The following is a 23,332-nucleotide window of genomic DNA, read 5'->3' on the forward strand; positions in this document are numbered from 1 at the left end:
TCTTTTGACAAATTATCCATAATCTTATTTAGAGTCCTAACAGATCCTCGATATATAATAAGCTACTATAAACTAGTGAATTCATGTTATATTTTCGCATAATAAAAATCTTAAACTACATAGGTATAAGCTATAGCCGCTATAGGCGAGTAACACTCCAAAAGACGCTCACGGTGCCGGTGACCAACTCATACGCAAATTCAATTCCTTTAGAACCACTCGAACCTCGCATAAGTCATACGCAAATTCGTCACTCATACGCTAATTCCAAAGCTCGAATTGCAGAAGCTCGTTCCAGGTTCTTGTTTTGTTCCTTATATGAATCTACTTGTTTTGTTGCGGATTTTGGTGTGGAATTGCGATTTTTAAGATCTACTTCATGTGATTATTCATGCATTTGGTTTTATGCGGTTGTTATTGTTTGTTTCATGGATTCAACTTATTTTTTCCTCATCTCATATATGTTATTTCATGTTTTTAGGGCTTATGATTCCAATGAATTTCTGGTATAACTTCTTAATTCATGTTTGTTTGTTTCATGGAACTAAATGATATGAAAATTTATGTAACAATTTGTAGATGCGCATATTTGTGTTCACTTGTTCTTGTTTAATTTCATCAGATCAATTTTTGAAGTGTTGTGGCTGGAAATCAGGAATTAATGACTTGTCATCCTCGGGCCCAGGGCGGCCGCCCCTCCTGCCCTGGCTCAGGGACGGGCCTGCTTCCTTTTACAAGATAAACTACTTTTTCTTGATGATCTGAACAAAAAATGTATAGAACGATTTGGAATTGGGCAAAACTCCACAGTAAAGTACGTATCATTGCTGACTCTTTTATAAATCATCAGAAATCTTACCTATGTCATCAACAATGTAACATTGCATGTCTTAGGCTTCTTAGTACTAGCTCTGAGCAAAGAGAGCTATGTTGGGAAGGTTTTAACCATGATAAGATGTTGAGAGGGTTTGAAAGTGCATTGTTGGATTGCAAAGAAGACGAGGTATTGGCAGTTTTTAACAAATTTAAGAGCTCGTATGGATATCCTCCACAGGATGTGATGAGTAAGTTGATCTCGGGACTATCCTACTCATTTGATTACCGCTCACTTTCTAAAGCGTGTAACTTAGTTTTTAAAATGGCAAGGGAAAATTTTGAGTCACTTGACCATGATAGCTTGTCTAGGCTTTGCCTTTCATTGGGAAGAGCTCAGATGCCAGTCCCTGCTTCGAAAGTTCTTAGACTCATGCTGCAGAGAAATAGTGTTCCTGCAGTGGACGTGCTATGTTTGGTGTTTATGCATATGGTGAAGACTGAGGTTGGCTCATGTCTGGCATCAAATATCCTTCTTGAGATTTGTGGTCGTTTCGACCATCTCAGTGCAATGAGATCTGAATGCGCCATGTCTATTAAACCTAGTACTGCAATCTTTAATCTTGTTCTCGAGGCTTGTGTGAAAATTGGATCATCACTGAAAGGGCAAGAGATAATAGAGGCAATGGCACAAGTAAGAGTGGTAGCTGATGTACACTCTGTTCTTCTATTTACCTACATTTTTGAAATGAATGGCCTTAGGGATGAGTTGAAGAAATTAAAAGAATATGTAGATCGAGTTTCAATTCCACTTGCTCAACACTATGTTCAGTTCTATGACAAGTTGTTGAGTTTGCATTTTCACTTTGATGATATTGATGCTGCTGCCAGACTTGTAGCCGATATGTATTTTCTCTGGGGTTCACGCCCTTTGGAACATGATAAGGATCTAATGAAGCCTTGTCAAGTTCCTGTTGGTCCTCCTTTTTTGAAAGAAGGTTTGAAAGTCCAAGTTATGTTTGACTTGCTGCAGAAGGATATTGTCCTTCATGTGAAAAAGGAAGAAGAGTTTGTAATATTCAAGAATGGGAAACTTGTCCTCACCACTAAAGGGTTGGCAAGACTTGTTATCAATTATATGAAAAGCAAAAGAATCGGTGAGTTGTCGGAACTTTTAGCTTCAATTCAGAAGAGGGTGGTTACAAATGAAGAAGGCAGACTCTGCTGTGATGTGATTCATGCATGCATCCATTGTGGTTTCCTTGAGACAGCTCATGATATGTTGGATGATATGGAAATGTCTAACATTGCTGTTCCCACCGCAACATATATGCTGTTGCTGAATGCGTATTGCAGAAAAAATATGTCCAAGGAAGTGGAAGCCCTGGTCAAACAAATAAATAAGATTGGTCTACTCATGGATGCATCTGATGAAATGATCATGTCGAAATGTCTTTCAGGTGTAGCACATGGAAGTAGTCTGAGTGTAGCTGCACCTCTTACCAGTAGGCAATCAGAATTAACTGTCTATCTACTTCAAGAAATGAACTGGGGTTATAAAGCTCCTTCTAAGGTTTATGAGCTGAATTCTTGTATATATTTCTTTTTCAAGGCCAACATGATGGAGGATGCTCGGAAGATATACAATAAAATGCAGGAGTTAAATATCCAGCCGACAGTGCAAACTTTTGCTTACTTGATACAAGGCTACTTATCTTTGGAAATGTATCGGGAAACCACCATCTTGTGGGGTAACATGAAAAGGCATATGGATCATGGATGTTCACTTGCAAACAGGGATTTGTACGAGTTGCTGCTGATGAATTTTCTACGAGGAGGGTACTTTGAGAGAGTACTAGAAGTGCTTCGCCATATGAAGGCGCACGGTATGCATGCTGATAGATGGATGTATAAGCACGAGTTCTTAAGATTCCATAAGAATCTTTACAGAAGATTGACGGCCATGGATGCAAGAACAGAAGCACAGAGATTGAGGCTTGAGCATGTTAAAGCCTTTAGAAAATGGGTTCGCAATAATTGAACCATATTGTATAAGAGTACTCTGGTTTGGTTGATACCTGGCACTTGGTATGTTGTAACTCATAAATCAAGCCAACAAGTAGAGAGAGCTTAAATGTGTGTGAAGCCAAAGGCTTCGCCAAAGTAAATTTGCCAAAGTAAATTCCTTGCTCTAAATGCAAGTTAGTTTCTCTAATTTTACTATGAGGAAATGAAATGGTTGTTTCTTTTCTAACAGTTGAAATTTTGTGTACTCAGCTCTTATTGTGCGTTCAGATGATATCCTCACTGGTTTGAAGTTCGTGCTCATGTTGGTTGGCCTGATTCATGCAATTGAGGTCATAGTAAGCATTTTGGTATGTTGTAACTCATAAATCAAGCCAACAAAACGTGTGTGAAGCCAGAGGCTTCGTCAAAGTAAATTCTCAATCCATTCCTTGCTCTAAATGCAAGTTAGTTTCTCTAATTTATTATGGGGAAATGAAATTGCTGTTTCTCTAGTTTTTCTAACAGTTGAAATTTTGTGTACTTCAGCTCTTATTGTGCGTTCAGATGATATCCTCACTGGTTCGTGCTCATGTTGGTTGGCCTGATTCATGAAATTGAGGTCATAGTAAGCAATTTTTATCAAATCATCCAGATTCGAGTCAACAGGCTCTCTCCAGTAAGTCCTATAACATTTAGTTCTCTCTCTGAGTATCACAATGGGATTTCTAAATCTTTGCGATGCCTCCATGAATACCAATTTCATATTTGTTCATTGAATGCAACTCATTCTGTTAACTTTGTCTCCTGATGCAGAACTGAAGTAACTCACTTTGCTGAGTTATTAAATGGTGCAAGGAGGAGCCAAATGACTAAAAATTGTCAGCTGCATCTATAAATAGGTTGATGAAAGGCTTATGAGCTTGTGGCTCCAGGTACTCACTTGGCTATATAGACTTGTATAGAACTATACAAAGCTTTCAACAATTTTTGATTCGATGACAGTTTTATAGTTCTAAAACATGTATTAGCATATTGAAATCGTTGCTAAGTTGAATTAAAACTAAAATATTGAAAGATAAGATAACACTAAAATTTATACTCCCCTCTGTTGTTTTTTAGATATAACACTTTGACTTTGGGTACTATTCATCTAACTCCCTTTGACCATCAATTGCTATTTATATATAAGGAAAAATATAGTCATGTGAGATCTTGTTCGATTCGTCTTAATATACACTTGCCAAATATGTATTTCTTATAATTTTTACATTTATAAAATTAGAGATAGTGTGGGTTGAAGTTGTGTCTCGACAAGTGTGGAAAGTAAAATGTTACATATATTAAAAAACGGAGGGATTATAAGTGATACATAAAAAAGAATTAAGTTTTCTCTTATGGTTATATTCATTAAGATGCTCTAGAAGTTATAAAAGATATTGTTAAGTTGATAAATGTTGTTACCTTTTTGCCCAGGATAAAACATATGAACTAGCTGACCCTTTCTTTATTTAGTTTTTGTCATAGCACTGTTGTTTTTCATGATCATACAAAATAAAGAAAAAATAAGTGGAAGAAAAGATTAAAGCTACTAATTGATCATAGATTTTTCTTCCACGAGGTGTCGCTTTGATACTACCTGAGATTAGCATCTACTAAATATGGATGCTTCATAATAACCTTAACATGGCTTTATTTCCTCCCTATCTGGGCTTTGATGTCTCTCTTTCTCTTCCCAATCACATTGGTGTACCTAGGATGATAATGAGCCTGAATTGTTCGCGAATAGTTCGGACTCGGCTCGTTGTGGCTCAGCTCGGGTTCGGGCTCGGGTCGAGACTTAAACGAGCTAGGCAAAGCTCAGCTCGAAAAGCTTGTGAACAACTCGATTATCATCTTATACTAAAAAATTATTTTATACTAAAAAATTATTTTATATTTAAAAATTATTTTGTACAAAAAAGTTATTTTATCCATATATAATTAAACTTATCAACCGAGAACTAAAAAAACATACTGCTAAACCACCTATAACGGCTATAAGTAAACACAGTATTAAGACATTCACCACCAAAACCCAACAACTAACTGCCCAAACCCAAAGCCCAACAATATAACTCAACTTACTGACATGTGAAAATTGTAAAAAGATTGCAGCTGCACAAACTCTAAAACTGCAGCTTCACTCTCCACACTCCCTCATTGTCTTGCTCCCTCAATCTCTCTGTATCTACTAGATGCCGACCACCGGACTTACAAAATTATCCATTTATTCTCTGTATTCCTAAATTCTTTTTATTTTTTTTAACTAAAAGAATCGAATTGGAGAACCATGCGTTTTGTTCTGATTATTTAAAGTATGTTCATTTGTTGACTTGTGGGTTGCTTTGTTATTATCAACTTGTATAATTTTTATGCTGAATTGCTAGTACGGAAGAACTGGTGTGGAAAGATTCCATCAAAAATATTGCTATGGGGGAGTACAGGTGAGAACTAGGAGTTTTTTTCTTTTTAAATTCGCGGAGTCGGAGGCTTGTCGGCTCAGACTTGGTTCCAAACATTTCAGAGGTCCATTAGTTTGGATTCGGAGGCGGATCCCGTTAAATTAAGTCGGGTCGGGTTCAAACCTAAAGTATTTGTAGGCGGGGGCGGATTTGGAGGTATAATGAAGGTCCGATTATGAAGCGGTTCGAATTCAGACTTAGCTACACCCGACCTGGGTCCGACCCGTTTCTCTTCCTAGTTTTCTTGGAATTATTTCCTTAATTATTTGTGTTGCTTAAATAGGTCATTATATATTAGACTCACTTTATTCAGAATTTTCAACAAAAGAATTCCTAAACAAGCTCGAGCCCATAATCAAACATGACCGTGAAATCGAGCTCAAGCATAACCGAGCTCACGAGCCGAGCTCGAGCAGCAAGAACCATCATGAGCTCGAGCTGAGCTCAGTTCCCTCAAGCTCCTCGAGCTCACGAGCCGAGCCGAGCCCACGAATAGTTAAACGAGCTCGAGCCGAGCTCACTACTATTCGGGCTCGGCTCGTGCGATAAGCACTCTGAGGTGTACCTTTACATGTATCTACCCCTCTACTCTTTTCTTGGTTTTTGTGTTGGAACAATTGTTACTCTCTTTCGAAATGGAGGGGATATCCTTTTTTGTTGTTAATTCATCCGTCTCCAAAAAAAAAAAAAGCACTTCACAGGTGACTTTTATTGTTAAATCTCGCTAACTCTGATCACTTTTATTGTTATTGTTATTATTATAGAGAACCATAAATCATAGTGTACATGATTTTCCAAAATAATATCTTAAAATATCTTTTGCACATTCTAGCTCAGTACACATAACGACGGTAGTAACATTGATAAGGCTGAACACAAAAGTCAAACATGGCCATTTTTTTTTTTTTTTTGGAGATGTAGATAGTTTTATTTTCTTCTTTTGAAAGTTGGCTGTCCCAGATACAATGTTGAAAGAGGTGCGCACATCATATATATCTAATAGGCAATTTTGTTTACAAGTTCAACAGTAGAATCCATCATGCATATTGTATGGAGTGGAAGCCGTCATCAAGTTCTTTTAAATTGCTTTCTTGAGGAAAATATCCTACTCCAGGCGATATGTTTTGGTAGGCTGGTGGCATTATCTTAAATACTGGTTGTTGACCCTCATTGTTTAAGGTCAACATTACGTGAAATGAATAGTTCAGTCAAATCTAATATTTGTGATGTCTGATGTCCTACTGCTGAAATGGTCATATTTAGCTTATATTTAATGTTTTAATAACTGACTTAAGGTTGGCATGATTCAAAATTGCTGATGTATATTGCTCTTTCTTGTCCGTTTCATCAAGTTAGATCAGTGCTAACATATGCAGGCAGAGAATGCTACATATACCCAATTGGAAACAGTTTTTTGTCTCTTTATTTGGATGGTTGGACTCTACTAAGCATTAAATTATGCCTCTATTGAGTATTCTACCGGCCGAGTTGATAACATATTTTCCTATGTGATATTGTGATGTAGGTGCACTCTGAACAGTATCAAGAACCTGATTGCTAATGCAAGCTTAATCTTGGGTGCTGGGTTCGGATGATATGAATGTATGTATAGAAGAGTTCATGATCGAGCTTGGTGTGGCTCCATTGGTGAACACTGGTCTATACTTGCATCAAAGATACAAACTCAAGCTTCAGATCTCAATGAAATTAAAGCTGGCCAGTTTGACTTTGCAACCCAACTTAAGGTTCAATGTTGTTGTTCAGCCTACTAGAAAGTCCAACAGCTTGCAGCTTGCACGAAACTCCGAGTCAAATCTTAGCACTTGAAGGAATGTTTATGAATATGGGCTAATTTGAGTGGTTATGTTTTAGAACGTAGAAGCATAACTCGATGAAAGAATCGGCCTTGGTTCAAGTAGATTCTTGAACCATTTCTTTATTTACACATGATGTGATGTACTTAAACATAAAGAGTATCTCAAATTCCGGACTTCCTTACTCTCTGAAGGTGTAAATATCGAATTGAGCTAGTTTTTGACTTTTCCCATGTGAAAGGATACTTGAATTGTTTGTGAAAAATGTAGCTTAAGAATATCTGAAAATGAACACTTATAAGTTACGACTTGATAGTTGTATGGCCATATGGTTGACCATATTCGAAAGTTTAGGTTAGATTGAAATAATTTAGTTTTGGTTTAACACAACACGCTTAAGAATTATGTTTGTTTTTTTGGGTTATTAAACGACGTACCAAGATTTCTTACTAACGTCCTAAAATATGTATTTTATAGTATATTCACCTTTTATCCTTTCTCACCTACCTTTCCCTTTTCTCTTCTTTTTTAACCACCATTATGAATTGTATCATTGGAGCCACCATCACCACTAATTTTCCGGTGACACTGTTTCCTTTGGCGAGCTTGACCATGGATGTCCTATCACAGCTTGACTGACAACACTATCATCAATTGGATTTTTTTAAAAAAAATATGTATGGTGAGGCTCCACGGTAATATTGTAGAAGAAAATGTTCCAGAAGCTCCAGGGATAATTTTGGTAGAAACTAATAGGCTAGGTTCGTCTATCCAGCTTTTTGTATATATCTATTTTAGTGGCTTGACTGTTTTTTTTTCCTCTGATGTCCGACTTGTACAGTGGAAGTGCTTGTTTTGGAGAAGATGAAATGGCAGCTCCGGTGGAATTATGGTGGTGGTTGCAGACTTGCAGCTAATAGTTGTGGCAGCTTCGATGGAGATGACAGTGAGTTTGCGGGTGAGGTGGGGAGAGATAAGAAAGAAGGAAAAGGAAAGGGGTAAGTGCAGACACATAATCGTGTCTTCCCATTTAAGGATCCAATGATGAAACATATATATATCGTGGTCTTAATTGGTCCAATCCTTGGACAGAGCAGTCTGAAAAGCCATTCAAAAACTATTTCGAAAAGTGTTAAATTCATATTCTAAAGCCCAATTAATTATTCATGATAATTAATTATATTTTGAGTCCAATCCTTTGAAAAGTCTAATTAATTGTTTAATAATAACTAATTGTTTTATTTAAATAAAATAAATATTTTCAAAGATATTTTTAGAATCAGAATTTCTCCCGTAAAATCATTTATTTCATGATGTAGATCTTTGATATGAAATCGTTCTACTGTATATTCTAATCGTCCTTCTTTCTACTTATTTTTATATATTATTATACCTGTCTGATGATTCTATGCATATTATATAATTGTCCTGCTTTATTGCTTTGATCGCCCACACGTTCTTATTGCTAAACAAGACCTAAAGAACTGTTCTAACATTAATCAGATTAATTTGGACAACCTGCTAGGTTCCTTGTAAATTGATTAGATGATAACATATCACTAATAATAGTGTTTTTATGTGTTTTCTGAACCAACCTAGACTAATTTTTTTAGGGTGTTTAAAGCATTATTTGGTTATTCTATTGCATAAACATTGAAATGAATCGATATTTAGTAGAGGCCAGCAATGGACAACATGGTTTTTGATTGTGTTGTACCCTCACCCCTGAGCTCAATCTTTGGTTCATTTTGACCATATATGGAGTCTAGATGGGGAAATTTATATTGGATGAGTCGCTAATTTGTCCCTATGATTTGCCATATTCAATTAGGTTTATAAGTCTTCCTTTAAAGACTTGTTAGCGAATTTGAAATAATTTTCAATCAAAACATTTGCAATGGGGTAGTCAAATATAATACCCGCTCATCCCGCGTAGGCGAAATTAAGACACGCCTGCAGTAAGGGGGAAAGGGTAGGTGTATAATAATGTAAATTACATGGAGTTAGTAAGTAAAACTAGGCGGTGAACAGTAATACCCTTGTTTTTTCATTATATTCTATTATTGGGATATTCCATTTGGTACCATTGAATTTTTGGCTTTTCCATTTGGTACCACTGTTATTTTAAACTTCCACATGATACCACTCTAATTTAATATTAATCTTTATCATACCATTTTTTTAAGTAAATTGTTAGTTAATGGTTGAATAAGAATACGATTTTGTTTGAGTTTGCATGTTTTTATTTGCAGTTGCAAAAATTTAATAAATTAAGATTTTAGGGTGTCGTTTTAACCCTGAAAGCTCTATTTTTCAGTCAAAATTTTCATAAAAATGATCATAATATTCTATGTCTTTTTATTGTCAAATATGACCTCAACTTTGACCTTAACGACTAAAACAATTACTAAAACCTTAACGCAAATTAAAACATGTAAATCGAAGTAAAACTCTAGCCTATTCTAACTTAAATTAACACTTTACTTAGTTGAATGCTACAATAGAGAATAAATTCAAATTATAGTGGTACCATGTAGAATATCTGAAAAATAGTGGTACCAAATGGAAAAGCCAAAAGTACAATGGTATTTGGTACCATTGTGCTTTTGGCTTTTCCATTTGGTACCACTATTTTTCAGATATTCTACATGGTACCACTATAATTTGATTTTATTCTCTATTGTAGCATGCAACTAAGTAAAGTGTTAATTTAAGTTAGAATAGGCTAGAGTTTTACTTCGATTTACATGTTTTAATTTGCGTTAATGTTTTAGTAATCGTTTTAGTCGTTAAGGTCAAAGTTGAGGTCATATTTGACAATAAAAAGACATAGAATATTATGATCATTTTTATGAAAATGTTGACTGAAAAATAGAGATTTAAGGGTTAAAACGACACCCTAAAATCTTAATTTATTAAATTTTTGCAACTATAAATAGAAACATGCAAACCCAAACAAAACCGTATTCTTGTTCAACCATTAACTAACATTTTGCTTAAAAAATGGTATGATAAAAATTAATATTGAATTAGAGTGGTATCTTGTGGAATTTTAAAATAACAGTGGTACCAAATGAAAAAGCCAAAAATTCAATGATACCAAATGGAATATCCCTCTATTATTTCAAGTACCAATAAACAACTTTTACCTTTGGTTTGGTTGGAGGATCTGGATGGAAGAGAAAAAACAAAATTCAAGAAGAAAATAAATGATGGGACACGATTTTTCTAAACAAGTTGCGAAAAAATGTGGAATCAAATATAAAAATGGAAACTATATTTTAGAATATCCAAAATAGAAATGGGAACTATATTTTGGGACGAAGGGAATATAATATAACCAAATTTTACAAATAGACAACCCAAGAAAAAACAAGAGAAAGGACAAAGAGTCATGTATGAATCCTTTATCGCCACGTCAGTCAATCCAACCAAGTACCACCATTACGACACAAACAAATTGCCCTACACTCTTCTTCTAACTCGATAAGGTTCAACTTCAACATACACTTCTTCAATCTTTTTGTTCAAACAAAGAAAATACTAGAACCTTTCCAATTGCCCTAAAACCTTGAAGAACAATTCAAATTCTTTGACTTTCAACCAAAAAACCAGCGCTCAAAATCATCATCAACAACAACAAAATGCTAAAAACCATAACTTCATCATCTCCATCACTCCCACTTCTATTCAAATTCAACAAATCATCATCTTTCTCTCGTTGTCTCTCTCTTCCTTTTGCAAAACCAACATCAAATTCACCACGCACTCTTTCTCTCTTCAACTTCAAAAATCCAATGAACAATCTTCTTGGAAAACTGGGTTTTGGTTCAAGAACTCCAGAACCTTCTTCAATGGAGTCTTCAATTGCTCAAGGCCCAGATGATGATTTGCCTGCCCCAGGTCAGCAATTTGCTCAATTTGGGGCAGGATGTTTTTGGGGGGTAGAATTGGCATTTCAAAGAGTTCCAGGTGTCACTAAAACTGAAGTGGGTTATTCACAAGGGTTTACCCATAAACCCACTTATGAAGATATTTGTACTGGGATGACTAATCATTCTGAAGTTGTTAGAGTTCACTATGATCCTAAAGAATGTTCTTTTGAATCTCTTCTTGATGTTTTTTGGGATAGACATGATCCTACTACCCTTAATCGTCAAGTAAGTTTCTTTCTTTAATGGGTATTACAATTTTATTTTTATTTTTGATTTTTTTTAGTGTAGAGGGAATCGCAAGGGTAAATGATGTAGACGGGATTTGATCTCAAGTTTTGGGAGACTTTAACCAACTAAACTAGTTAACATTCAATTTTATTTTTCTGGTTGTTTGTGGGTGTGGTAGATTTTTTTTTTGGGTGTTTGATGGATGATTTGGACGTTTTTTTTGATTTTTTAATTGTTGTAATTTAATGTTATTTGTATTGTGGTTATCTTTTATTTTATTTTATTGCTGTTGTGAAATAATGTGATTTATATTGTATCTTTGTTATGATTCTTGTGCTTTGAGGTCAAATAGGGAGGTTTGAGTTTGAGTTTGATGTAATTAAAGGCATCAGTGCTTCTTTGTGGTAGGAATTGTCATATGAGTTTGGCAAAGAGTTGGCAGATTGATTTTGAGGTTAATACTTGTTTAAGATGACTTTACTGTACTTAAATAAGTATTTTTCTCTTGCTGCAAGTGATGAAATTTGTATATGAAGGGTATTTTTTTCTAATAGGTGTATATAAGTGTTGAATAGTTGATTTTTTTCAGTCTCCTTTTTGTATGTGTATGTGGACTGTAATTGCTAGCAGTAGCGGAGCTTGATCTCTCTCCATTCATACAAGTGTAATTCCATGTTCCCTAAGTAATGATACCTACTTTATTCACCATGTGTATGTGTAGGCACCTCTTTTCGGAACAAGTTCTTTTCCGTTTCCCTTTGAGGATTCCGGATGGTCCATTTCTTAAATTACTGATTCGTAATGTTCGAAGGGAAAACTAGGGGTGTTGTTTGAGTTTATTTTTTAAATAGCTTATGGTGATGTAATCTGAACATAGGAAGTGCCTGAAGTGGAGAGAACCCCTCTTTTCTCCTTGATTATGCTCTCTTCATTGAAGATATAGAATGATTACTCCCTTTAATTATTTCTTCGAATTGTCCGTTAGTTAGCTAGTAATTGGTCTTATTATTATCATCCTATTGAAAAAGGTAGATTGGTGATTCCGTGTAAGATAAGGTTCTAAAGCTGTGCTTCTTTCGTGTTCATTTTTCTAAGTGTTACTATTCCTCATCCTTATTTCCTGTGACTTGTTAGTTGGAATATTTTTTTTCTTCTATATTGTGATTGTTGAGTATATGTAAGGATTGTAGTGAAGCATTGCCATGCTTGAGGCTGTTGTGCTCAATGGGTCACATTATCTTCCGATGGAGGTTGAATTAAGTGGGAGAGTTTAGTGTCTCCAGCACACTTTCAGTTGATAGTGGTTGCTGAGAATATCTGTGGAAGTGTTTGAGTGAGCTGGATGAAGCATATCGGATAGAATATTACAGAGTGATGTACAAAAGTGCGATAGACCACTTTATTTTTAATTGCAGCAATTGGAAGAGGATACTTTTGCTTTCAGAAAAAGATGCCTATGAAATCTTGTATACGAAAAATGGAAAGAATGATGATACAGATGGAGATGAAGGGGTTGTTACTATTGATGTGGGTTCAGGAGGTTTGTTGTTTTATCAGATTCCGGTTAGATTTTATGATGAGGTTGAATGTTGAGATTTAGATGACTGATGAGGTTGATCATATGATGAATATGGAGTGGTTAAGTTTTTGCATTGATGTGGGATTTGAGTTAAGATGGCCTTTTTCCCCCTCCGTGTTAAAAGTTTTCACTTTTATAATTTTATATACAACCAAACAAATGAAAATATATGTAGAATTGTGTCTTCCCTAGGAAATTTCATTTGAAAACGTTTTTAACCGTGAAATATTGTGTTTATGATTTCACTGATACCAAAAGAATAACAGTGTTGTGGTCAGTGTACTAGCATAGGTATAGGTGTAGCGTGTCGCAGAAAAATGAAACTTTGGACTTGGAGCTTTGATGAAAGGATGAGTGTCCGAAAGCTGGTTGAATGCAAAAAGGACACTTTTAACTTGTTAGCTCAGCCTTTCATTTGAGCCTGGATGTGGACTCAATCATTGTTGGACACATTGTTGGTGATTTGTAATTTGTTAAACTTGGTTGATTTTATTTCAAAAAGTTATGGCTTTCTGTTCACCAAAGTAATAGGAAAGTAAGGCATCTGCATATTATGATGACCAGGCTTTATTTTATTATTCCATTGTTTTGTGAGAACTGAAAAAGGAATGGGAGAGAATGACTTTCCTGTTTACAGTACCTGCCAGCTTAACTTGTTGGATACTGCTTTTCTTCCTTTTTTTCTTGTTTTATCCTGTTCACTCTCTCTGGGGTTGAAATTGTGGTATGAAGCCCTGCAGCTAATGTAGCATGGTCTTTGTTTTTTTTTTGGAGGGGAGTGGGTGGGGGTGGGGTGGCATGGGGAGGTGATTTGGGAGCGCATGAAGATTAGGGGTGTTTTTTTGCACTTATTTGAATATATTGGCCTTTCACTTGTTTGGATATATTGAACTTATTGTTGTTATCAATTGAACTCAGGTAGCTTTTTTTAGTTTTGAACTTGACTCATTGGAACTTGTTCGCCTTGAACTTACATTAGGTAGTTTTTTTTTGTTGTGAAGAATTAGGTAAATTAAGGTAAGAGATTGAGATACTTTCCTTATATTTGGGGTGGAAGGGAGATTGGAGATGAGTTGGTTTTGACTGGCCTGCTCTTGTATCAGGGGAATGATGTAGGGACGCAGTACAGATCAGGAATATACTTCTATACACCTGAGCAGGAGCAAACTGCAATTGAAGTACGGGAACGTCAGCAGAAGCTTCTGAATAGGAAGATCGTGACTGAGATCCTGCCTGCAAAGAAATTCTACAGAGCTGAAGAGTACCACCAGCAATATCTTGCTAAGGGAGGACGATTTGGTTTTAGGCAATCCGTTGAGAAAGGCTGCAATGACCCAATCCGATGCTATGGCTGATCACTCTTCACTGTCAAGCATTGGTTTCCCATGCTTGCCTTCGAACCTTATTCTTTGTTAGATTATGCTTACTTTATTGTGTATATAGGATCTAGCGTGTATCTTTTGCTGTTTCAAGATTGATGTTATATATACTTGTCATTCAGCCTTCTTGCAACTAATCATATGACTCAGATGGACTAGTATTGTGTTCATGAACAGATATCATGACTAGCTTGTAAATGAAGTGTCATTAGCATATATATATATATATTCCCCGAGTTCGGTTACTTTCTTTCGTTCATGGTATCAGGTTTTAGCGGTTGGTGTATCTTATAAAGCTAGCAGTTTTGTGGTGTCGTTCAAAAAAAAAATAGTGCCGAAACCAGCACCTAATGAATGATAGCTTGTTTCGGTCAGTGTTAAATATGAAGGTAATGAAATCTATGAAGCAAAATACATATTTGTGGATGTAGTTTCATAGCAATAAACATTGGCAGAGAATTTCACTTGCAAAATTTCAAACAAATCAGCACTAACACTTCACCAGAAATGGTGTAGGGGAAGGGGTTAGGGTGACCATGGCACTCGTCGAGTTTACTTCAAATCACTAAAAACACTGAGAATAAAATATAACAATAGGTCGCAGAACTTTGACAACAGACAGCCAATGTATATGCTAATTGCTAAGTTAACTATCTCATATTCAACTTTAAAAGAAGGAATGACAAATATTGCTCGGGTAAGAGTTGGCTTTTCGCGTAACAAAATCATGTACAGTTTCTTTTTTTATGCATACGGTAAGAGGAAGCATACACAAAATTGAAGAGAGTTCTCGTACAAGAAATGCTTTTATTGACTCCTTAACAACTTTACTCAGTCCTAACTGCTTTTATCCAATCAATTTCCACTCTGAAGTCACCTGGTCCAGATTTAGCACCGGGAACACCACCTTCAGCATTAACTGATAGCGACATGCCGAGAACACGAGATGGATTCATCTCCATGCTTACGTCAATGACATTACCTCTCCAGGTTGGTAAATATCGAGCTAGAGGAATCTGAGAACATTGATAGGGTACACTGTGAAAAGTTGTAAACGGCTATATGGATTATGCCAGATATGAAGTTGATAGAACAATGAAGCATGCTAAAGCGACGTCCACCTGGACTATGCAAATAACACAGAAGACAAAGAATACAGATCAAATTGTTCCTAAAGCTTTGTCGTGTAAGCACAGCTATTGATTGGGGCAAAGAAAATAGATATTTACCCTAATGACCTGTTCGATAACCATTAGTAATTTGTGGTAAAATCGTAATGGTGAAAGAAATATATTGTAATAACTTTTTGATGCCTGCAACAACCACAACACAACAGTGGATGCCAATTACCTTTGTTGGTAAAGTTAGTGCAAGTAGTACCCAAGATCTCTGTTCAAATCCCATCTACATCACTACCCCTTTGTGGCTCTCTATGAACAACAACAGTAAAATTAATTACCACATCAATGCTTAAGACAGAGCCCACCATAGGATACTTATAGATGCATGCACTTAATCTTTACTGGAGATGTAACATAAGCTATTAACTTCTTTGCTTGCCTCGTACTTAAGTAATGCTCGATGCTTGAGAGTTATGCAGGCAACTCACTTAGAACTAGTATGTTCTATGGTGATCATCGATCACTGATTCACTTCAAAACAAACTAGTATCACACTATATTAACTAGATCCTGACCACCAAAGCTGAATGACTGAAGCAATATAAGAGGAAAATTCTTTGGTTAAGTAAAGGCAGATATATGAAATTGCATGAATACCCCCTCCCAGTTATGCACATGAGAACATACAATTAATGAAGGGAAAGAAAGGAAGAAAATAGCATCTTCTTCTGAACCCATCATGATCTCCCTCAAGGTTTACCACCTTCCAAGGTCAACATCAACCTTCACCTTCTATCAATAATAAACTCAAATACACCACAATAAAACAAAGACAACATGCATGTTGAAGGTGGCAATGGAAGATGGGAAGCCGCGAGGAAAAAAGAAATGATTATGGCTTACGAGGAAGATGACGAGGTATATTAACCTTTCATCAGTAGTGTATCATCGTGTATGAAAACACAATTTCATGAGGTGTTAATGCAATCACAAGTTCCCTTACTAAAACTAACAAAAATACTCGCTAGAAATTTGTTATGTATTCATTTTTAGATGGTCAAGATTTAATTGACTGAATCAACGATCTATAAATAATAACTTCAATATGATCAGATACAGAAAATTATTAAATGACAAGCAAAAGTTCAAGAAGCTTCAAAACTTGCCTTAGCAATATACCAATTTCCAGCAGGTACATAAACAAAAGCCTGCCAAGAATTATCTTCCTGCTGTCCGGGGGAGTTCACCCAATTCTCTGTGTAGATCTGGAAAAGAGGTTTTGAAACTTTAGGTAAATTGGATTTGTACTCCACTATTTGAAGTGTGCACAAAAAACCTCACCGTAGATATGTAGCATCTACCATCTCCTTTGAGTTTTAAGGCTATCGTGTCGTATGAGTCCAAATCGATGAAGCCATTAAACTGGAGTGAAAAAAAAGTACAAAAGTGAGTCAAATGTTGTCATCAAAATTTCTCCCGAGTATCACATATGAAAGTAATGCAATTGCCTTTTTGTTCATAAGACTCTTGCTTTACTCTTCACCTCAGAATTCTCATACCATCCCTTTTCTCTGATTTGTAAGTTGTAAAGGGCATGATCAGCACAGAGTATCCCATAAGTGTACACATCCTTTCAGCATATAACTTTGAAGTAGTAGAAGCAAATCACTAAATATAAAATGAAGCTTTGGATTCTATAAGGTCATGTTACTTCCTCCATTTCATTTTAAATTTCAAGCTTTTCTTTCTAGGGTGTTCCCACCAATAATTTTTTCCATCACATCAACACTTCTTTTATCTTTTAGTATAGCAGCATAGCTTCTCTTACTATTTCCTCTCCTAATACCGATATCTACTTTTAACATTTTCTCTAATCTCCGTGTCACTTACAAAGAAAACAACTTTTTTTCCCTGCAGAATCCAGGTCAACAATAGCTAATTAGGCAGGAAAGCTGCCTAGACAAGATCATAACTATATAATATGGATAAGACAGCCAACCTGTTCAGGCTTGCCCCAACCCTGCTATATAGAAATAAAAGGGGATAGAGATATAAATCAGATATATGAAATCAAAAGACATGCAATTCAAACAAGCTGCAATTCTCAAATCTCAAGTATCATAATAAGGGAAGGATGTCAGATATCATGTGCTGCGTAGAAGCTTCCCAATCATGATATTCAGTTATGCAGTTGGACTATTTACCTGAAATTTCTAAGCATCCAAAAATAGACTAGAATATACGTGAAACCACAGTGTGCTGACTTAAGACAAATCCTGAGAACATCTAAGGCCATTTTATAAAGATGGAAATAAATTTTAAAAGAAACACTAGCAATTTAGACCCTGGAAAATGTAAAGGTGTGTAACTGAAGAACTTTTAAGGATCACATGCCACAGCTGACAGCCCACAAGATAGAAGAAGCCTTTATAAGAAGAACCATGACAAGGATCCAACTTCCCACAGTAAATGGCAATGGTAGGCAAATAGATAGCTTGCAAACTTGATCACCTTCTTGGAACGCATTCCACAAAAGCCACTTCTACTTATGTTCCATTTTGATCCCTCCATTACATCCAAAGAGAGTTTTCCGGAGAACAATCCTATCAACAAAAAAAGGTTACACTCACGATATCAGCACCAAAAGATAAAAACAATGTTTCGATTTCTAGTCTTATGTAATCACCATATAGTAAAAGAAAATATTTGGAATAATTTCTTAGACGTATTACCACATCCTCAAGGTTTTGGTCCCCTTCATACAGGTCAGTGAAATATTTATGCTCAGAACCCCGATTCAAGCCATCATTTATTTGGTACTTCCCAAGGAGCGGGAACTGCCATTCTAACTCTTCTTGGGGGAATTCATCCATTAAATTTTTTTAAAACTCTATAAAGGTGGATGGAGATAAAAAGAGAATAGTTTATTTGTTTTTTTAAAGGAAATAGCCACCAATACCACTTCAAAGAAGGCAGGGTGCACAAGCAAAACCAGAAGGAAGATATACAGCATAAACAGATCAAGTTCTTGAAAATAAACATTACGGTCTGCCCATAATGAAATGATACCATCATTGTCTTGCTATTGCTCAATACTCCCAATAAATGCGACCCAATACCCTTTTCTAATCCACCGTGTAGGATTTCTACCATTTATCTACTATGAAGTTTTACAGAATATCACAGATAGTTTAAATTAAAGGTGGTCTTAATAAATTACTGAAAATATGAGTAAGGCTTCTCATTGTCATATCCCATGTTGGCCATCTTAATAGCTTTGCTCATTCTCCATATGTATTCCTTTACTTCAGTGTTGTTCTTCTTGTTCAGGACCTCATCTTCTTCTGATTATTATTTTTGATTAAACAAATCAGAGCAAGAAATACAAAATATCTAAATCCTTCCAGGTACTAGTCTTCAAGTCTATAAATACCATAGAGACAAGGAAAGTCAAAGAGAAAAACAGAAACAAGGATCTTTGTGGCAGTGAGACACTCAGCCACTGATCATTTTTTATCCCTTACAGGACGTAACAACAATTATAACAAAAATTTACCAAGAAATACCTTTGGAACCATCTCCTTCATCTGTTACCTCCAGTGATGCTGAAGACAGACCTGAGAAAAGAAACAATTGGATATCAGCTTACAAAAGCATTTAAAAACTAAAGAAACACCAACACAACCTGATCGCTAGTCAATAGCCAAATGAGCATAATCTATAGAATCATTTAGCCTCCTGCTATATAATATATGAATCTCATGTAAACTCCAGGTTCCAATATCACAAGTTTGGGGCATGCCACTAAATTCTATCATGAATATGCATACCAGGTAGGTCATTCATGAAAAAATAAGAGCATAAATTTCTTTGGCTCCAATAAGATTCAACATTGTTTACCTAGCAACACTGACATTGACGCTAGTAACTCAGAGAGGATTATCTCAAGCTATCTACCTTCGGCCTGGACCAATGGTAAACCTCAAAGAGTCCTATGCAGAGTTGTATCTCTAATAATCCATAGGTAATTTTTCACACTCTCTTGAATGCAATATTACATTCCAAAACCCAGAGTAACTATTAATTGTACATGTATATCCCAACCATGAACCGCCAGCATATTCTTTAAGGCTATGTTTCTTTTGGACGAAAACGTTTTCCCGGAAAACAATTGTCCCATTTTCCGTTGTTTCGTTGGAAAAGGGATTTAAGAAGGAAAACTACGTTGAAAAGAGTTTCCCATCCCTTTGTGATCATTATTTTCCTCCATTCTCTCATTCCCAACATCTCCATTTTCCCTTTCTTAGCTTAATAGTTTCTCAACAAACCAAACAAAGGAAAACTGATACTCATTTGCATTTTCCACGGAAATTGTTTTCCAGCAAACCAAACAGATCCTAAATGAAAGATAAACTCGGCTGAGAGGAAGCGACTGTTACTACTCTCAGAAGTTGAGAACTTGAAACTTTGTCACGTGAAAATTATCCAGCAAACCGTTCGCATAATTCAGATATATGATAAGGCATACCATAAGTGATATTTAAAAATAAAAATGATTCTATGTGTTAAAAGGCTTCTACATCATGTCTTTATGGTGGCCAATGAAGGATGCAATATTTGACCCACTAATATTGCCTTTGAGATTGAGGTAGTTTGTAACAACTAAATAGACCAGTGTATAGAATATGATGTATCAAAATGACAGTTACCTGAATAAGCACATACCTCCATATTCTGAATCTGAGTAAAGATGCCATTTCTTAATCTCTTCTTTGCAATTGAAACTGAAGATATACTTTTCAGCAGGAGGCATCAAATCTTCAAGATTCCATGTGAGAGCTGCAACACGACCAGCGAAAGATAACTATATTGTAAGGGCAATCATAAGGGAGAAACAAAGGAATACATCACCATAACCTAATGCTTCCAGAGAAGCTTCCACCTCGGCACCTCATGAAGCATAAGGGTAGGTTGGTTGGATATAGCACCCTTACCCCATGGATAATAGAAAGGCTATATAGTATATTGGATTCAGTCATCAACCCCTAATCCCACACATGAGAACTGTCTACTCCTTCACAATACATAAGAAGCACAACAATTTAATGAGCCACTTTAGTTTTTCCCATTATAATACAAAATGTGAGGACTCGTAAATCTTTGACCGTCAGAATACACCATGTTTATTAGTGTGAAATACTAAGACATATACCCTTGATAAGCACTCAAAACACAACCAAGAGTTCTGACGAATGTCAACACGTGGCTCCAATTTGTTCGAATACATTCCAAGGATTAATAACACAAGCATGCTAGTTGATTAAAGTTCTCAATCATGCTTTCACAAACTATCAAGTAGTACAACATGATAAGTATTCCTAAATGAAAATCAAAAGACAGCCTCCCAAAAATCGAATGACGCATTAACCTTAACCTCCACCTCTTACTGCAGCTAACATAGTTTGAAAACTTCATAAAATGTAGTTGATGACAGCCACATTGACATATCTCAATCTAGCTCCATCAGCAGTACCCAATGCTCATCAAGTTCTAACACTAATACTATTATACTAACATAAACTTTTGCCAGAATTACTCTTTCAAACCACTATACTTAATCTCACTACTAACCCACCAACAACTTATTAACCAACCCATTTCATAAACTGCTACCCAACTACATCTTAAAATTTAACAAATACCCATCAACATACATAACTAGTTCATGTGAAAAAATAAAAAAACAACATAAAAACAGAAGGGTATTTAAAGAAATTAAGGGAAGCAATATCAAGTTAATCAATAAGAAAAGAACATGAGAAATTAAATTGCATATGGGTGTAAACTACCTTTCTTCGTAGCATTTAAAGAGGCTTGTAAAAGTGATCGAAATCTTGACATTTTAGTACCCAAATGAAAGTTGTATGTTTTGTTCTCTAAGATGAACGGAACTCCATTGTTGTTTCAGCTCGATTGATACATCGTTTTATCGCCGCCGATTGAAATTGAATAACTGTTGCACTAACGAGCATACGCAGGGTTACGACGTCGTTCTTCAGCAAAGGAGGTTTTGTGTTTTGACCGAAGCGTACTCAATCGGGTTTTTTAGTTTGGGGTTGGACAGCTAAAGTTTACACCATGGTTCGATCCTCACCCCTTGTAAGAACGAGACTCAATTTCTCCCCGTTTTTGTAAGAAAACTAGTATTTTGACCCGGATATTGTTTCGAGTTGGTATTGTTTTTCGAATTTCATATGCATTTTTTTTATTCCCATTAAAATATTTATAAAAGAAAACTCAATATTTAAAAAGTACAAATATAATAATGTAGAAACTTAAAACATGATTAAAAGTTGGTTGAGATGGTAATTGTGTCATGTATAATAGCAAGAGGTCATGGGTTCAATATTGATGCAAGGTAATTTTACTTTTTTTAATTTTAATATATTTGTATAGATTCTTTATATTCATATGAGACTAATTATTTATTCGGTTTTTTCACCAAATACCCTCGAGTTTACAAAAAATTCACGTGGTACCCTCTAACTTTTCAAAATACAGGGGTACCTCCAGGTTTAATAATACAACGGTTAACCATCATTAGTCATTAAGGGTATTTGAGGGAAGCACGTGAATTATTATTAAACTTAGGGGTACCCCGTGTATTTTAAAAAGTTGAAAGATACCACGTGAATTTTTTGAAAACTTGAGGGTACTTGGTGGAAAAAACTGTTACTTATTTATTTATTTATTATACCATTCTAATTTGATGAATGAAGATAAAATATGTTCTTTTATAAATAAAGTCTATGTCTTTTACTTTGAAATGTTTGTGCTTTCAAGAGCGTGATGCACATCGTAGTAGAATCTAATTTGCTTAGATCGGTACAAATATAAACGAAATATTGAACTTTAACTTATAATTAAAAAAGTATTGCAGCTTATTCAAACTTCATATGAGACTAATTATTTATTCAGTTTTTTCACCAAATACCCTCTTGAGTTTCGAAAAATTCACGTGGTACCCTCTAACTTTTCAAAATACAGGAGTACCTCTAGGTTTAATAATACAACGGTTAACCATCGTTAGTCATTAAGGGTATTTGAGGGAAGCACGTGAATTATTATTAAATTTAGGGGTACCCCATGTATTTTGAAAAGTTGGAAGATACCACGTGAATTTTTTGAAAACTTGAGGGTACTTGGTGAAAAAACCGTTATTGATTTATTTATTATACCATTCTAATTTGATGAATGAAGATAAAAATATGTTCTTTTATAAATAAAGTCTATGTCTTTTATTTTGAAATGTTTGCGCTTTCAAGAGCGTGATGCACATCGTAGTAGAATCTAATTTGCTTAGATCGGTACAAATATAAATGAAATATTGAACTTTAACTTATAATTAAAAAAGTATTGCAGTTTATTCAAACTTCTAAATTTAAGAAGTATCGCAACTTAAATTCTTTTTTGAAAGAAAAGAAAAGAATGAATTATTTTTTTTGACATCAATAAAATTTCATTAGTTAAACACCTGACAGACAAACTGAGATAAGTGTACCCAAATTATGAACAGGAAATATAGGAACACTTGACTGAGCTTTACGAGCTCTCACAAACCATATAAAGTTAAAACAAGTAAAACTAATGAGGAATTGTTTGCTGTGGAGAACTTCGATTTTCGATAGTTGAGTCATAACTTTGTTGCACGTGGTTGACAATCGCTTGATCGTAGAAGCAATAAGTGGGATGACATTGTAGCTTCTTAGAGGAAAAAACCTACAATAAAAGGGTATATTGTACCTGTTGGAAGCGGTGGGAGGAGTGTATTGCTTTCACGATCCGGACAACTAACAACCAAAAGCGAGATTTGCATCTCACAACATGAGCAATCCCAGTGACCTTCTGTCACTTGGAACTCTTAGTTCATGATTCCTTGAAAAGTCACGATCCTC

The 23,332-nt window shown here is 35.4% G+C and overlaps 3 protein-coding genes across 11 annotated transcripts; 2 read left to right on the forward strand and 1 right to left on the reverse strand.

Moving 5' to 3' along the window:
- The first annotated feature begins 111 nt into the window (after positions 1-111).
- Positions 112-7,440, forward strand: LOC104892846 (pentatricopeptide repeat-containing protein At4g17616). Of its 6 annotated transcripts, none has more exons than XM_048644873.2 (7): positions 112-298; positions 482-506; positions 623-2,990; positions 3,091-3,249; positions 3,367-3,496; positions 3,634-3,752; positions 6,847-7,440. In XM_048644873.2, the coding sequence occupies exon 3, from the start codon at positions 773-775 to the stop codon at positions 2,852-2,854; it is 2,082 nt and encodes a 693-aa protein (XP_048500830.1). In that variant the 5' UTR covers positions 112-298; positions 482-506; positions 623-772; the 3' UTR covers positions 2,855-2,990; positions 3,091-3,249; positions 3,367-3,496; positions 3,634-3,752; positions 6,847-7,440. The 6 variants fall into 6 exon arrangements, with proteins under 6 accessions (XP_048500830.1, XP_048500833.1, XP_048500831.1 ...); XM_048644876.2 differs by having other exon boundaries at positions 656-2,990; XM_048644874.2 differs by lacking the exon at positions 482-506.
- A 3,151-nt stretch (positions 7,441-10,591) lies between these two features.
- On the forward strand, positions 10,592-14,501 carry LOC104892847 (peptide methionine sulfoxide reductase A1). Its single transcript, XM_010678864.4, has 2 exons — positions 10,592-11,295; positions 13,981-14,501. Exons 1-2 carry the CDS (start codon positions 10,780-10,782, stop codon positions 14,230-14,232), a joined length of 768 nt encoding a protein of 255 aa, XP_010677166.1. The 5' UTR covers positions 10,592-10,779; the 3' UTR covers positions 14,233-14,501.
- Positions 14,502-14,818: 317 nt separating this feature from the next.
- LOC104892848 (probable complex I intermediate-associated protein 30) lies at positions 14,819-21,543 on the reverse strand. 4 transcript variants are annotated; one of them, XM_048644871.2, is made up of 8 exons: positions 21,227-21,542; positions 20,372-20,451; positions 20,103-20,216; positions 18,944-18,994; positions 17,889-17,980; positions 16,719-16,799; positions 16,544-16,642; positions 14,819-15,272 (listed from the first exon to the last, which is right to left on the reverse strand). In XM_048644871.2, the coding sequence occupies exons 3-8, from the start codon at positions 20,188-20,190 to the stop codon at positions 15,084-15,086; spliced, it is 600 nt and encodes a 199-aa protein (XP_048500828.1). In that variant the 5' UTR covers positions 20,191-20,216; positions 20,372-20,451; positions 21,227-21,542; the 3' UTR covers positions 14,819-15,083. The 4 variants fall into 4 exon arrangements, with proteins under 4 accessions (XP_048500828.1, XP_010677167.2, XP_057250981.1 ...); XM_010678865.4 differs by lacking the exon at positions 20,372-20,451 and having other exon boundaries at positions 21,227-21,541; XM_048644872.2 differs by lacking the exon at positions 20,372-20,451 and having other exon boundaries at positions 15,086-15,294; positions 21,227-21,543.
- Positions 21,544-23,332: the final 1,789 nt, after the last annotated feature.

Source organism: Beta vulgaris, chromosome 5, assembly GCF_026745355.1.
Source record: "Beta vulgaris subsp. vulgaris cultivar EL10 chromosome 5, EL10.2, whole genome shotgun sequence".
Taxonomy (NCBI): domain Eukaryota; kingdom Viridiplantae; phylum Streptophyta; class Magnoliopsida; order Caryophyllales; family Amaranthaceae; genus Beta; species Beta vulgaris.

What these genes read in the sequence shown, in the direction of transcription:
- LOC104892846 (XM_010678862.4), top strand. Translation starts at nt 773, where the DNA reads ATGTATAGAACGATTTGGAATTGGGCAAAACTCCACAGTAAAGTACGT.
- LOC104892847 (XM_010678864.4), top strand. Translation starts at nt 10,780, where the DNA reads ATGCTAAAAACCATAACTTCATCATCTCCATCACTCCCACTTCTATTC. An exon ending in CTACTACCCTTAATCGTCAA is followed by an intron (nt 11,296 to 13,980) that starts GTAAGTTTCTTT and finishes CTCTTGTATCAG; the next exon opens with GGGAATGATGTAGGGACGCA.
- LOC104892848 (XM_010678865.4), bottom strand. Translation starts at nt 21,278, where the DNA reads ATGTCAAGATTTCGATCACTTTTACAAGCCTCTTTAAATGCTACGAAG. An exon ending in CTCAGATTCAGAATATGGAG is followed by an intron (nt 18,995 to 20,102) that starts GTATGTGCTTAT and finishes TTCTTTTCTCAG; the next exon opens with GTCTGTCTTCAGCATCACTG. An exon ending in TGAAGGAGATGGTTCCAAAG is followed by an intron (nt 17,981 to 18,943) that starts GTATTTCTTGGT and finishes TTTTGTTGATAG; the next exon opens with GATTGTTCTCCGGAAAACTC.